Here is a 13,599-nt window from a genome sequence, read left to right as displayed (position 1 = left end):
GCCATGCCCAGAGGCCGCAGCCTCCAGTACCAGGGCAGCCCCTTGCTGGTGGGTAAGGCTCCAAGGAGGCCAAACATGGAGGATGCAGCCTCTGGGTACCCAGGCAGCCCCTTGCTCAGGAGCCATGCTCACGCAGAGGCAAGGCTCACAGAGAGGTGAGGCCATGCCCGGAGGCTGCGGCCTCTGTGTACCAGGGCAGCCCCTTGCTCAGGAGTAAGGCTCACGTAGAGGCGAGCCTCTTGTAGAGGCGATGCCAAACCCGGAGGCTGTGTCCTCTGGGTACCGGGGCAGCCCCTTGCTGGTGGGCAAGGCTCACGTAGAGGCGAGGCCAAGCCTGGAGGATGCGGCCTCTGGGTACCGGGGCAGCCCTGTGCTGGCCCCACCGCCGAGCCCCCAGCACCAACGGGATGAGGGTGGGGATGGAGCGAGGCTGTCGGTGGCCCCGGGGTGGTGCCAGGGTGGAGGCTGGGGCAGCGGGTGCCCTTTGCTCGGTGCCAGCAGCTCCCGTCTCCGCGGCGGGGCCATAGAGCGGGGCGTGAAGGCGGCGCCTGCCCCGTCCCGCCTGGGCAGAGGGCGTCGCGGCGGAGATAACCGCACCGCGCGGCCTTGCCCCCGCCGCCTCGCGCCTCTGTCACGCACCACCGCGCTCACCGCATACGAGGGAGGGAGGGGGTCGAACTCGTCCCTTCCCTGCATGGCGGGGTCTGGTCAAACCCATCCAGCACCACGTCCCCCTCCTCACCACCACCCCACTACCAACATTTTGGGGTCTAGCACCCGCAGCAGGGCCCGGCCTCACCCATGGGTGGCACATCAGCCTCCTGCCCTCGCCGCAGGGCACTAGGGATGCACGGATGGACGCGTTGGTCAACGAGCCCCGGCCCTTCATGCCTTTGTCCCCCGGGGGACAGCAGGGACCCGGAGGGGCGGAGGGCACAGGCAGCCCCCCGGGGGCCAGCCCAGCCCCGGGCACGAGGCCCGGCAGGGACCGACGTGACGTGGGGAGGTGACGAGTGGTAGAGTCCAAGCCAACGTCTTCCCCGGATGTTCTCGACACCTATAAAAAGTGATTAATGCTGATACGTTCGTCTGAAAAAAAAAAAAAAGGGAAATTGTCCCCGAAATGGGTGAAAGTTCATGGGCAGCCGCGGAGCCTGGACTTCGCCCACGGGCCCCTCCTGCCCTGCTCGGCGGAGGAGGACAAAAACATTTGGCTAATGAGTTACGGGGCGCAGTGGGCCTTCCCCCGGGCTGCCCTGCCGTCGCACACCGCCGGCCCCAATCAGCACCCGGGCGATTTTGCAATCCCGGCCGCTATTTCTGTGCCGTTGGAGTTTAAACTTTGCCACTCGGGTCAGGGCGAGGAGGAGGAGGAGGTGGCTGGACTCGGCGTCCGCCCCGCTGCCGTGCGCCGAGGGGGTTCAGAAGCCAGGACGGATCCGCCGGTTTTGGGATCTCACGCAGGTACAGGACGTACGAGGCTGCCGGCGCTCAGCGGGGCCCCGCAGTCACCACAGGGCTCACCGAAAGGAGCGGGGATAAAGGATGGGGGGCAAGAAACCCCCATTCTGGGCCGGCTGGCCAAATTTTAACGAATTAAAGAAAACTTTAATGACAGCCGTCCCCGGGCCCAGCTCGAAGGACCCTCGGGTCAGTGGAGGTTTGGGAGGGTCGGTTGTAGGGCCGGGCGGTGGGCTGAGTGGCCGGGGAGCAGGTTGGGAGGGGGTTAGTTGGCTGGGCAGCCAGCGGGTTGGTTATTTGGTCAAACAGCTGCTCGGTTGGCCAACGGGTTGGCCGTTTGATCTCTCTCTTGGCCGATTTTGTTGGTTTTGCTGCTCGGCTGGTCGGGCCGTCGCGCCCGGTCGGCCGGTTGGGTCCCTCGGGGTCCAGGGCCTGGAAGTGTTGTGGCAGGGGCAGAACGAGGCCGAGTCCCCCCCTTGGGGCCTCCTCCCCTCCTCCCTTCGCTGCCCCAAATGATTAACCCGATCTCCCCAGGGCCGGACGGGGCCGGACAGGGGAACTGAGGAGCGCTGAGCTCTGGGGCCTCATCCTGCTCCTCTGCCCCGGGGCGTGGTGGGGCTGGGGCAGCTGGGGTTCTGCGGGGAGCCCCCTGCTGCGCAGATCTCTTTGGGGAAAAAAACGCAGGATTTGGGAGTTTCAGCAGCTGGAGGGGGGCAGGGAGGGCTGCTGCTGTGCCCCAAGCCTCTGCAGGAGCACAGACTGTACGTGTGCGCTGCCTCCCGCACGCAGGCACTTGGGGCTTGTCCGGGTGTGCTCGTGCTTAAATACAGGTGCCAACACGTGCACGTGCACACGTTTACACGCCCGTGTCTGCGTGGGTGCACACACGGATTGCAGGGTCCTATCCTGCACACACGTGTCTGAATGGCGACACAAACTCCCGGGCGTGCATCCACAGGCTCACACGCACGTTTACACGCTCACTGTGCACGTACACCTCCTCCTGGTCCCACGCACGTCCCCGTGCTCCTCGCTCCCCTCTCGCCCGCCCCGTGAGCCGGGGTGTCCTGTAGAGCCTTGTGATGGGGGTGAGAGGCAGGGGGCAACCGCGGGGACAGGGCTGGGGGCCTGACCCTGCCTCTTCGCAGCCATGGCCTCCACTGTGGGTAGCCTCGACAGCCTCGACCTGCTGGACCTCCTCTTCGACCGCCAGGACGGGATCCTCCGTGGCGTGGAGCTGGGGACATCCCCGGGCACCTGGCACGAGGATGGGGTGAGCCCTCAGGGCGGGGGGGGGGGGGGGGGTGCGATTTATGGGTGAGCTGGGGCCACTTGTGGGGTCATCCCACAGCACGGGGAGGCTCCTGCGGGCACCCCATGGCAATGGGCACCCTGCGGTGACGGATGCCCGTATCCCCACAGTGCGCCCGGGACGGCGACGACTTCCTCAGCTCCATCCTGGGCTCTGGGGACTCAGCATCTGACTCTCCCAGCTGGTCCCCAGCCGCCAGCGACAGCGGGGTCTCCGAGGACCCCTCCTCCGACCACCTCGACAGCCCCCCGGGGTGCTGCGACGGGGGGCTCGGCGAGGCCCCGTACCCCTACGCCAACCCCTGCCAGGTGCTGCCGCTCCCCGGGGGCACCGGGGCCCCGCGCCCCGAGGTCTCCATCGACCTGGGTGAGCCATGGGGAGAGACTGGGCTGGGGGGGGACACTGGGAGGCTGTGGGCGGGGATACTGGGGACACTGGGAGGCTGGGGGGGGTGGGGGAGGTGGGGTCTGTCAGGGGTGGTGAGGAAATGAGGGGAGCTGGGGGGACTGGAGGGATTTGGGCAGAGTGGGGAGAAATTGAGAGGGCTGGGGGCTGAGGGGGAGCCAGGGGACGGTGGGGGGGGGGGGGACAAGGACACAGCAGAGCTGACAGCCCCCCCGCGCGCCCCTTGCCCAGACATGTGGCACCCCGGCTTCTTCATGGAGGAGGGCCGGGACCTGCCCGTGGTCTCCGCACCCGCGTCCTGCACCCTCACCGTCAAGGACCTGCTGCTCTCAGGCAGCTCTGACGCTGTGAGTCCCCATCACCGTGTCCCCATCGCTCCTTGTCCCCAGCCCTGTCCCTCCCCGCATGCCACCCCCATCCCTGTCCCTTTCACCATCCTTCCCTGCCCCTGCCCTTGTCCCCTCCCTTGGACCGTGGTCCCCGTCCTTTCCTCCTTATCCCTGCCACCTCCAGGTGACCACCATCCCATTCCTGTGCCCATCCCTTCCCTCCCCCCCACATTTGTCCCCTTTCCCGCACCGTGTTCCTATTCCTGTCCCTTCCTGGGTGCCACCCTCACCCTGGAAGCGCGGTGCCCACCCGTGGTCCCCCGGGGCAGGCGCGGGGCGAGCCTGCAGCCCGGGATTTTCACCTGCCCGCGGTCCCGCAGCAGCCGCAGGCACCCAGCTCCCTGCTGAGGCAGAGCCAGGGCCAGTTCCAGGAGCTGGTGCTGACGGAGGACGAGAAGAAGCTGCTGGCGAAGGAGGGGGTGTCCCTGCCCACGCAGCTGCCCCTTACCAAGGTGGGTCCCGGGGTGCCTGGGACACGCTCCGTGCTCCCCGGGGGCACGTGGGCACCGGGCGCGGGGGTCCTGGTCCCGGGCTGCCCTCACCCTCCCTGTGCCCCCAGTACGAGGAGCGGGTGCTGAAGAAGATCCGCCGGAAGATCAGGAACAAGCAGTCAGCGCAGGAGAGCCGCAAGAAGAAGAAGGAGTACATCGACGGGCTGGAGAGCCGGTACAGCCACGGGCCCCTGCGCCCAGCTGGGGGCCGACAGCCCTGCCCCGGGCTGGCCGCACTGGGCGCGCTGCTCCCACCACCCTACAGCTTGCCCCGAGCTCACGCCTTTCTCCCTGTCCCCCAGGATGTCAGCGTGCACGGCCCAGAACCAAGAGCTGCAGAGGAAAGTCCTGCACCTGGAGAAGCAGAACTCGTAGGTGTCCCCCGGGACGAAGCGGGGCAGGATGGGGCTGGACGGGGCGGTTGGGACCCTGCCGGGAGGCGAATCCCAGAGCAGCCGGGGTGCTGACGGGTCCTCCCTGTCCCCAGGTCCCTCCTGGAGCAGCTGAAGAAACTCCAGGCCCTCGTGGTGCAGTCGAGCAACAAGGCAGCACAGACGGGGACCTGCATCGCGGTGCGTGGAGCCCCCGGCCCCTCGCCCCCGTGCCCTGCCCCAAACAGCACCGGGGGGCGAGGAACCGGCGGGGTTGTGCTGGCGGGGGCGGGTGGAGGGATGGGTACAAGGGTGGGCACGGGCTGAGGTGGGGGAGAGACGCTCCGGGGTTGAATGGAAGGAAGGAGGGATGGACGCGCGTGAGGATGGAGGGATTAGGACAGACAGAGTGCTGGCAGGGGTGCATGGGCAGGGAGAAACGGGGGGACGCAGCCCTGGGTCTGCCCCCAGCCCCCTCTCCATGAACCACATCCCCCTCCAGCACCGCCCGCCGTGACGTCCCCTCCTCTGCCCCCAGGTCCTGCTGCTCTCCTTCGCGCTCATCGTCTTCCCCTCCATCAGCCCGTTCGCCCCGAGCAAGGCCGAGGCAGACGGGGACTTCGGACCGGTGCGAGGTGAGGAGGGGGCCGGGGGCTCTGTGCCAGCACTGCGCCGGGGGCGCCGGTGCTGACCCCGACCCTCCTTCGCGCTCAGTTTTCTCCAGGTCCCTGCACAACGCCGCTGCCTCCCGCGTGGCTTACGCGCAGCCCCGAGCCAGGGACGAGAAGCCCCCGGAGCCGCTGTGGTCGGAGCACGCAGGCGAAAGCCTCGAGACGCTGCACGAAGCTTTCGGCGGCCGCTCCTTCTCTCCGCGCCCGGACGAGGCTTCGCCCCGCAACGGCAGCCAGCCGCTCGCCTCCGACAGCCTGAGCCACGGCAACAGGGAGCGAGACGGAGCCACGTCGGGGGGTGGCAGCACGTCGGGGGACGGCCTGGCATCGCTCGCGTGGAACAAGGGCGACCACAGCAGCCGGCCCGCGGTGCTGGAGCCGGCCGAGGAGCTTTAAGCAGCACCCAGGGACCACAGGGGATGCGCCGGGGTGGCTCAGCACCCCATCCCCTCTGGGACAAGCCCTCGGGGCGGCCCCCCGGGGTCCCCCTCCAGGCGTGGACAGATGCCGGACCCACTTGGCTTTGCTTCTATCTGTGAACTGGGAAGAGAAGACTGGTTCCCATTGGCCTTACTGGGAGGGAAGGAAGGGGCTGCTCCCGCCCCCTGGGTGCAGCGGGGGTTGCAGAAGGGACAGGGGGTTGGTCAAGGTGGGGAGGAGGGGACCCAAAAGGCCCCGGTCTGGCTGGTTATCGACACCGCAACTTGGTGGTTTTGTTCACTTTTTTTTTTTTTTTAACTTCATTTTCATCACTAAATAAAGGTATTTTGGAAAAAAAAAATCACCTGCCTTTGTTTAATACGATCGGGTTTTATAGGCGTTTAACAGGGTGATCCACAGGGTTCCAAGGCCCCTTGGGCAGGGGACCTCTCCGATCCAGCTGCCGTGAGGCGACAGGACCCAGCAGAGCTGGGATTTTGCTGTGAGCCACCAGCAGAGCAGCCCCCGCTCTATTTGGGACTGCAACACCTGCCCCAAGGACCCCGTCGTGTCAGCCCCGCAGCGTTACTGGCCCAGCACCCTTGGCTCTGGCCCCTCCGAGGTCTGCAGGGCACAGCTGGGCTCCGCAAGCCCCTCCTCACGGAGAGGGAATTGCACCGAGCGGGGCCGCGCCGTTTTCAAGCAGAGGACGTTCCTCCCCGGCTGGCAGGTGCAAGCTGCCCAGACGCACACAATTCGAGTGTATTTAATACTTACATAAAAAAAGGGACAATGTTGGAGGGTATAAAAAAAAGTCGGTAGGAAAAGTGGCACAGACGAGCGTCTAGACAGCCGGGGAACAGTCCGGGTCAGGTGAGGAGAGGCTCCACCTTCATCTTCTTCGTCGTCGGCGGCCCCGTGTCCGGGCTGGGACACTCCTGCTTCAGACTGTCACCGTGCTCCGCCAGCGCGGTCCCGAGGTCGGGGCACAGCCCGGCCGTGCCGTTGCACTGGGCGAAGGATTCCTCCTTGAGCAGCCCGCGAGCCTCGGGCTCAAATTTGAAGAGCTGTTGGGGCTCGGCGGGCTCGGCGCTCTCCACCACCACCGGCCCCGTCCACTCCGGGACTTCGAGCCCCAGGTGCTTCATCAGCTTCGTCATGACATCGTCGACGTAGGCGTGGATGCGCAGGTCGGCCTGTTTGTCCTGGGGCGAGCAAGGGCAAGCGTGGCGTTAGGGGACGGACACCGTGTGCGGGGACGGGCGTCTGCTCCCAGGGAGCGCCTGGGGACAGGGACTGGGCGACGGCTCGGCCGCGCGCAGACTCCAGGGCCCCTGTCCCCGGGACACCGCCCGTGGAGGAGCACGGACTGAGCCCCTGACCCCCCCCGGCTCCCCTGCAGGCTGACAGGGCTGCGCCCAGGTGCAGGCAGGCTGCTTGCACCTTTAAACGCAGCCTGAGAGGCAGGCGCGGACAGGGCAGAGCGGGACAGGGACAAGGGAGCTCCAATAACATCCCGGAAACCCCTCAGCTGCGGTTATTCAGAAGGCAGCTGACAATTAGGGCACCAAAAGCAGTGCTGATTACGGAACAGACTCCTCCTGACACGGCTTACGCGTGTGCGGTTATTTCACTGGAGATAACTCACCAGAGGATACACCAGGCTTTGGGACGGGCTTTTATTATGCCCTGAAGATGGAAGATGTACCTTCCAGTTCTGTGTGTTTATCAGAGGTTGCCGACTTAAACCCCGCAACAGCGGAGGCGCAGCCTTCCAACCTTCTGCTTGGGAGGGGGCAACGCGCGGGGACCAACCCACGATGGGGCTAAAAACACGCGGGGAAAGGAGCAGAGCAGGACAGAGCGAACCGCCCCGAGCGCAGAGCAGCAAGGACGCCCCCACTCACATGCTTGGTTGCTTGCAGGTTGACTATGACGAGCTTCCCTCCTCTCTTCTTCGTGATTAGCGGGAGGTTGCCACTGGGTTTGATCTGCAGAGAGGTCCCCAGCGTGACAGAGAGATCAGCTTTCCTGCGGGGAGGAGCAAAAAACACCCAGGGCAGGGAAAATAAATAAATACAAATCCCCAGCCGTACCCAGACTGCTGCTTCCACCCTGCTCCAGCCTGGACTCGACGAGCTCCTGAGCCGGAAAGCGACGCTGCGGCCAGGATTTGCTGTTTTTTTTCCTCGGCCACTTTCTGGGTGAAGAGCTGGGTGCCGCTGCCCTGCTGGTACAGCCTCAGGGCTGCAAGGCACAAAACCCACGAGCAAAGCCAGGCAGGGGCAGCCTGAGGGGGGGCGGCTGCGGGGCTGGCAGCAGCTGCGGCGGCTTCAAAAGCCTGAGCGCAGTAACACGTACCTGCAGGCTTCGTCCGCCAGCGTGAGGTCCCGGTCAGGAAGGGAATCCTCCCAGTCCAGAATAGTGTCTCTTAACTTCCCCCTAGAAGACACGCGGGGACCGGGGTTACCCCTGCCAGGCAGGACCGGCCGGCAGAGCTGCCCTGGGACAGCGGGGACAGCTCCGGTGATGCAGACCCGTTACACCCTGCTCGGCCCAGCGCTGCAGAGGGACAGGAGCAGCTCCGAGGACTCCCCAGCGAGGAAGGGAACATCGAGAATTCACCTGCACGAGGTTATTCTGTGGCTGGCGCTGAGACGCCACCAAAAGCCACTCTCACTGTTCTTATTCGGAGCCGGGACGCGCCTTTATTTAGCTCCCCAGCCTCAGAGCTGGCCTGGAGCCCCCCGCCCTCCTGCGCCAGCTCCCTCTCTGGCTGCAGAAAGGGAGAAGCAGCTGCCCTGGGTCCTGCCCCATTCAGCTCAGAGAGCTCAGATCTCCTCCCTGACCTGGAGGGATTGCCGGCACAGCCCTCCACGCCAAATCCGAGCACCACGATCACCTCCTGCCTCCCCGGTGCCGGGCTGTGCCCCCTCCCCAGCACGCTGTCCCCTCCCGGAGCCCCCCCCCGCCCCCCGCCGTTACCTGCAGGCCCGCAGCCCTCGGGCTTTGGTGACGCTGCACAGCCTGCCCGTTGGCTTCAGCCCCATGCTGCCCACGACGGCGTCCCGCACGTACTGCCTGCACACACGACACGCAGGGTGCTGCTCAGGCGAGGTGGCGGCACAGCCGCGAGGCGTCCCCGCGGCGCAGCGCATCTCACGGCACAGCCGGGACCGAAGGGAGGTGGCGGCTGGGAGCGATGAGCTGAGCACCAAACCTCAGCCCGCACCTTCCCCCAGGTGCTGCCGACAGCTCCTTCCCTTTCAGGGGAAGCCCCCCCAGCCCTACAGACCCCACAGAGCCTCTATTGACCCTACAGACCCCCCATTGATTCTGTAGACCCCCCTAGAGCCACGGCTCCCCCAACAGCTCCAGAGCCACAGAGGTTTGCTGCCAACCGGGGCGGAAAACCTAGCGTGGAGCAACCTCCTCTCGCAACCCCCAGCGGAGGTGTCTCAAAACGTTCAGCCCCCGCTGTTTGGTGGGGTTTAGGACTCGGACGGGACAGATCTGCCCACGAAGCCCCGCCCGCCGCGCTGGGGGCCTGCCAGACAGAGTCCCCCCAGCACGTGCAGGGCCTCCGCCGTCCCCTGGGGACAGCGACGAAGCCCCCGCCCGCTGCCGCCCCCCCCCCAGGCTCGCAGCTCACGTACTTGCCGCATTTCACGCACTCCTCCACAAACATGTTCCCGTGGAGCTCGGCCAGCTTGTCCCTGCAGGAGAAATGGCAGAGGTGAAAGCCCAGGAAAAGCTGCCCGACCCCCCCCCCCCCCCGCCCTTTAGGGACCTGCACCTCAAGGGCTTCCCCACCTTCCACAAGGTCAGCACCGAGGGGAGTTGCTCTAGTTACACGCTAAGAAAGAGGTGGCAGCGTCAGAGCAAGGCTCCGGGTGCCACGAGGCCGTCCACCTCGCTGCAGCGGGTCTGACAGAAAGGACAGCTGGCTGGGCACGGGGGGGGGTCCCTGCCCCGAGGGCGGCCGGAGCACGCGGGGCAGGCAGGAGCTGGCAGGACTGCAGCACACGGAGCAGCGCTTGTGCGTTTAGCTCAAGAAATAACTTCGCAAAGGCAATCCGGGCAGAGCCGCGCCGCTTGCCGGGCAGGGAGGACCCAGGGGACGTGTTCAGGGCCCGGGAAGAGAGCTCCTGCTGCGCGGCTTCACTTCCAGCACGAGAGCACCGGGCTGCGTCCGCCACAGCTGGGGCTGAGGGGAAGGGCCGCGCGCCCTGGCTTTTCCATTTTAAAAGCTTTTCCATTTTAAAAGCTTTTTGATTTGAAACGCTTTTCGATTTCGAAAGCTTCCAGCCACGGCACCAGTTCTCCACCTGCTCCGACCTAGTCTCACACCACCTCTGTCGCCCTGCGACCACCCAGGTCTTTGCCCTCCTCAGCACTCCGCGGTTTGCTCCCCGGCCTCGCACGGTCCCAACCCTTTCCACTCCTTTTGACCAAAACTCCCCGCGAGCTCAGCACCAGCCTCGAAGTGCTGAAGCTAGTGGCAAACGAAGCCACGCTCTCCCCGCGTTCCCGCGAGCCCCACAACGGCTGGAAACCTCCTCCAGGGAGGACGGAGACGGGACCGACCTGATTTCCACAGCGCCAAGCCACCTGGCGCCAGCTCAGCAACCCTTTCTCAAGCACGTGCTGCGCTCGAGGGGAAGAGCGGCGCTAAACCAGAAGGCGAGCCGGTGGCACCGGGCTGGGGGGAGCCCAGCTGAGCCCCGGTGATTATTTCCTATCCTTTTTTCCCCGTGGCTGTTTGATTTAAAAAGGCAAACGCGGTGCCAGGAGCAGGAACCAGGACTCGGGGCCTTCAATAATAGGGAACAGCCCCCCGAGGCAGCTCTCCGCCCCACCACCGACGGCTGAGGCCATTTGTGAGACGCGTCTTTACCGAGGTCCCCCTCCTGCTCCTTATTCTCACCCCAACTTCCTTCACTTTATTCCCTTACTCGAATGCAGCTGCTCCTCTTCCAGGCAGCTCTGAGCAGCTTGGCTCACAAGATAATAATCGCCTGGTGGTCTCTTAAGTGCTGGAAACGTTTTGTTTTTTCAGTCACAGGCCGAAGTTTCTAGTTGCTGCAAGCGCTCACGGAGCAGCGGGTTCATCTGAGGACAACTTTGAAACAGGCACGGAGCTGTGCCTCGGCCTCCGCCCAGGCGGGGAGCGGAGAGCTCTCCCCCTCAGCTCCTGCACGTCGCAGCTCCCCGCAGAGGGAACGCCGCTATCCCCGGCCCCGCCACAGCTGCTGAAGAAATCAGAGACCGCAGCCGGTAAGCCAGACCAGTTCCAGCCGCAGAACTCTCCCTGCCCTGCCCCTCCTGCACTTCCACACAGTTACTGAGAAGCAAAGTAACCTTCGGAGGCAATCCTGAGCCCAGGCATCGTCTCCTCAATGGGGCAGCGCTGCCATGAACTGTTTGCTCTCGAGAAATTCGGCTTAAGCAGACCCCAGAGCAGCACAATGCCCGGTGCTCCGGATTGCCCCGGCAGTGCCGGTAAAACAGCCGCGTCTCCGCGAGCAGCAGCGGCAGGTTCGGGCGCTCTCGCCCTCCCTCCCGCCCGCTCAGCCCTGCGGCTGGGTGCAGGAAAGGATCGCGTGCCCTGAGCTGGGCTCTGAGCCCTGCCTGCCCTCCTCGAAGCCGACGCCTCGCGTCCCCCGGCCGGTCGCACGCTGCAGACGCTCAGCCGACAGGGGACAACACGCGACGGCCCAGCGCCGCGGCCCGTTCCACCTGCCAGCACCCTCAGCAGCTTCTGGGTGCGCTTCTGAGAGCGTCAGCTGAGGCTGACTTCGTTTCAGCACCCTCCACATTGCGACCATCACGTCTCTTCTCTAAATTCAGGCTGCTTTCTCTACCTCTTCCCTCACCGGTGCGTTCCAATTTCTGCTCCCACCGTCAGCGAGCAGCCAGCTCCCAAACCAGCTTCGAAACTTAAGCCCCAGCACAGGGAGGGAATTAACAAATAGCTGGCGCTTTTCGGTTGCAAAGGTTCGCACGTGAGGCCGTGCTAACCAGGCAGCACGAACCGCGCGCAGCGGGGACAGACACGAGGGACCTGGAGGCAGGGCGGAGGAGGCAGTACCGTGGGAATCCCGAGCGCACGTGAAGGCCGTCCACGTTCTGGCTGACCAGGAATTTCAGGATGCCGACCCTCTGCAGCCCCAGCAGCGCCATGTGAGTCTTGGAGGGCCTGGCGTTCTCAAAGGTGGTGTCGAATTTTGGGGAGAGCCCCTTCTCTTCCATAGTCCAGACGCCATTGGGCCCCCTGCAGCAGCGGGGACAGAAGAAGCAACAGCTGAGGTCTCGGGCTCTAGGAGGACGCTTGCAAACGCATCACAGGCCCTATCAGCGGAGGACGAGCAAGGCACTGCTAAACGAGGGTCGTGCGTTACCGATTAACGTCCTTGATGCAAGCAGGGCACGCGCGGGGCTTCCGTGGGCACAATTTAACACCAAACCAGCATGCAAGACGTAAAAGGTTTCAGCCGGATACGGGACCGGACGGGAGGGATGGAGCAGGTCGCCCTGCAGGCGGGATGGGGGGCGGGAAGCACCGGGCAGAGCTTTACGAGGTGTGAGCTGGACTCGGCAGTGGTGCTGCCCTCCTGGCCCGCGCCTGCTGCCCACCGTCGTTACCTGAAGTCAGGGATCCCCGAGGCGGTGCTGATCCCGGCCCCGGTGTGGAACACCACGTTGGAGGAGCTCCGTATCAAGTCGGCCAGTTCGCGCACCTTCCTCTCCAGCTCCTCCGGTGGGTCAAAGATCTGAGCGGGAGAGAAACCACGAGGGGAATGGAGGGACACAGCGACGGGCCCCGCGTGCCTCCCAGCAGGCACAGAGACCCAGCGCACCACAAAGCCGCGACGAAAACTCCAGGCAGGAGATTTTGCATTGCTGAACGACAAACAGACGTAACTGGAGAGGAACAGCACTTTATATGCTCATCCCCACAGAGGATAAGGGATTAACAAAAGCAGGACGGTGGGCACTGGCAGACGGAGTCCTGGGCACACCCTGCTTTTTGGTGCAGGCACAGAATTTCTTTTCTGTGGGATGTTTCTCCAGGCCAGCCTCCTGGGGACCAGGGCTGGGGACAGGCCCCTGCACAACCCCAGAGCCCTTCACAGAACCCCAGAATGGCCGGGGTTGGAGGGGACTTCTGGAAATCATCTGGTCCAACCCCCTGCCGAGCAGGATCACCCAGAGCGCGTTGTGCACGGTCACATCCAGGCGGGTTTTGGGTATCTCCAGAGCAGGAGACCCCACAGCCTCTCCGGGCAGCCTGTCCCAGTGCTCTGTCACCCCCCAGCACAGAAGTGCCCCCTCATATTCCTCAAACTCCTCCTGGGCTCGGTTTGTGCCCGCTGCCTCTCGTCCTGTCGCTGGGCACGGCCGAAAAGCCACCAGCTCCATCCCCTTGCACCCTCCCCTCTGATATTCACACATTAACGAGCTTTCCCCTCACTTTTCTCCCTTCCAGGCTTTCTTAAGCTTCCCGAGCATCCCTAGGGACGTGGGGACGGGGTCACCCCAAGCCCCCCCAGGGCCAGGCCCCTCACACCCCTGCAGCCTCCCCAAGAACCAAGGGGGACCCCAAGGGGCAGGACACGCTGAGGGGGGGTCTGGGCAAAAAGGGGGAGCCCCGAGGGGGGTCCCCAAAGACCCCACGGGGTGGGGGGGGACACGAAAGGCCCCGACGGGGTGGGGGGGGGCGCGCACAGGCTCGGTTGCCATGGAGACCCGCTAGGCCGCAGCGGGCCGCCCCCGCTAGGCCGCGCTCACCTCGGGGAGGCCGCATTTGCCTTTATCCGAGTAGGGCGAGAGCCCGGCCGCGTAGTTCACCGCCATGGCCCGCCCCGGGCACCGGAGCGCTCATTGTTGTCGGTCCCCGGGCGGGCGGAAGCGCGGAGGGAGGCCGCGGGGCGGGTGCATATGCGCGGGCAGCCGCCAGGGGAAGGCGTCGCCGCCATCTTGGTGCCTGGCAGCGGGGCGCGGCTGCCCTCACTGGGTCCTGCTCGTGGGCCCCAAATCACAGGGGGAAGGGCGGGGGGGGGGCAGGCGGGGGGTGCC

The 13,599-nt window shown here is 65.3% G+C and overlaps 2 protein-coding genes across 4 annotated transcripts; one reads left to right on the top strand and one right to left on the bottom strand.

The window, feature by feature from the left end:
- Window positions 1–155: 155 nt before the first annotated feature.
- CREB3L3 (cAMP responsive element binding protein 3 like 3) lies at window positions 156–5,881 on the top strand. 2 transcript variants are annotated; one of them, XM_080566229.1, is made up of 10 exons: window positions 156–1,464; window positions 2,610–2,734; window positions 2,884–3,139; window positions 3,410–3,525; window positions 3,891–4,019; window positions 4,127–4,233; window positions 4,361–4,429; window positions 4,546–4,630; window positions 4,968–5,064; window positions 5,144–5,881. In XM_080566229.1, exons 1-10 carry the CDS (start codon window positions 1,074–1,076, stop codon window positions 5,494–5,496), a joined length of 1,728 nt encoding a protein of 575 aa, XP_080422355.1. In that variant the 5' UTR covers window positions 156–1,073; the 3' UTR covers window positions 5,497–5,881. The 2 variants fall into 2 exon arrangements, with proteins under 2 accessions (XP_080422355.1, XP_080422354.1); XM_080566228.1 differs by having other exon boundaries at window positions 162–1,464; window positions 3,888–4,019.
- Window positions 5,882–6,272: 391 nt separating this feature from the next.
- Window positions 6,273–13,475, bottom strand: SIRT6 (sirtuin 6). Of its 2 annotated transcripts, XM_080566262.1 has the most exons (9): window positions 13,312–13,475; window positions 12,166–12,293; window positions 11,612–11,794; window positions 9,177–9,236; window positions 8,506–8,601; window positions 7,882–7,962; window positions 7,617–7,767; window positions 7,428–7,511; window positions 6,273–6,725 (listed from the first exon to the last, which is right to left on the bottom strand). In XM_080566262.1, exons 1-9 carry the CDS (start codon window positions 13,375–13,377, stop codon window positions 6,390–6,392), a joined length of 1,185 nt encoding a protein of 394 aa, XP_080422388.1. In that variant the 5' UTR covers window positions 13,378–13,475; the 3' UTR covers window positions 6,273–6,389. The 2 variants fall into 2 exon arrangements, with proteins under 2 accessions (XP_080422388.1, XP_080422389.1); XM_080566263.1 differs by lacking the exon at window positions 7,617–7,767 and having other exon boundaries at window positions 7,428–7,551; window positions 13,312–13,469.
- Window positions 13,476–13,599: the final 124 nt, after the last annotated feature.

This window comes from Anser brachyrhynchus (assembly GCF_964034855.1).
Source record: "Anser brachyrhynchus genome assembly, chromosome: 23".
Classification (NCBI taxonomy): domain Eukaryota; kingdom Metazoa; phylum Chordata; class Aves; order Anseriformes; family Anatidae; genus Anser; species Anser brachyrhynchus.
Note: the sequence above shows the minus strand (reverse complement) of the source record. Positions and strands in the feature narration are given on the sequence as shown.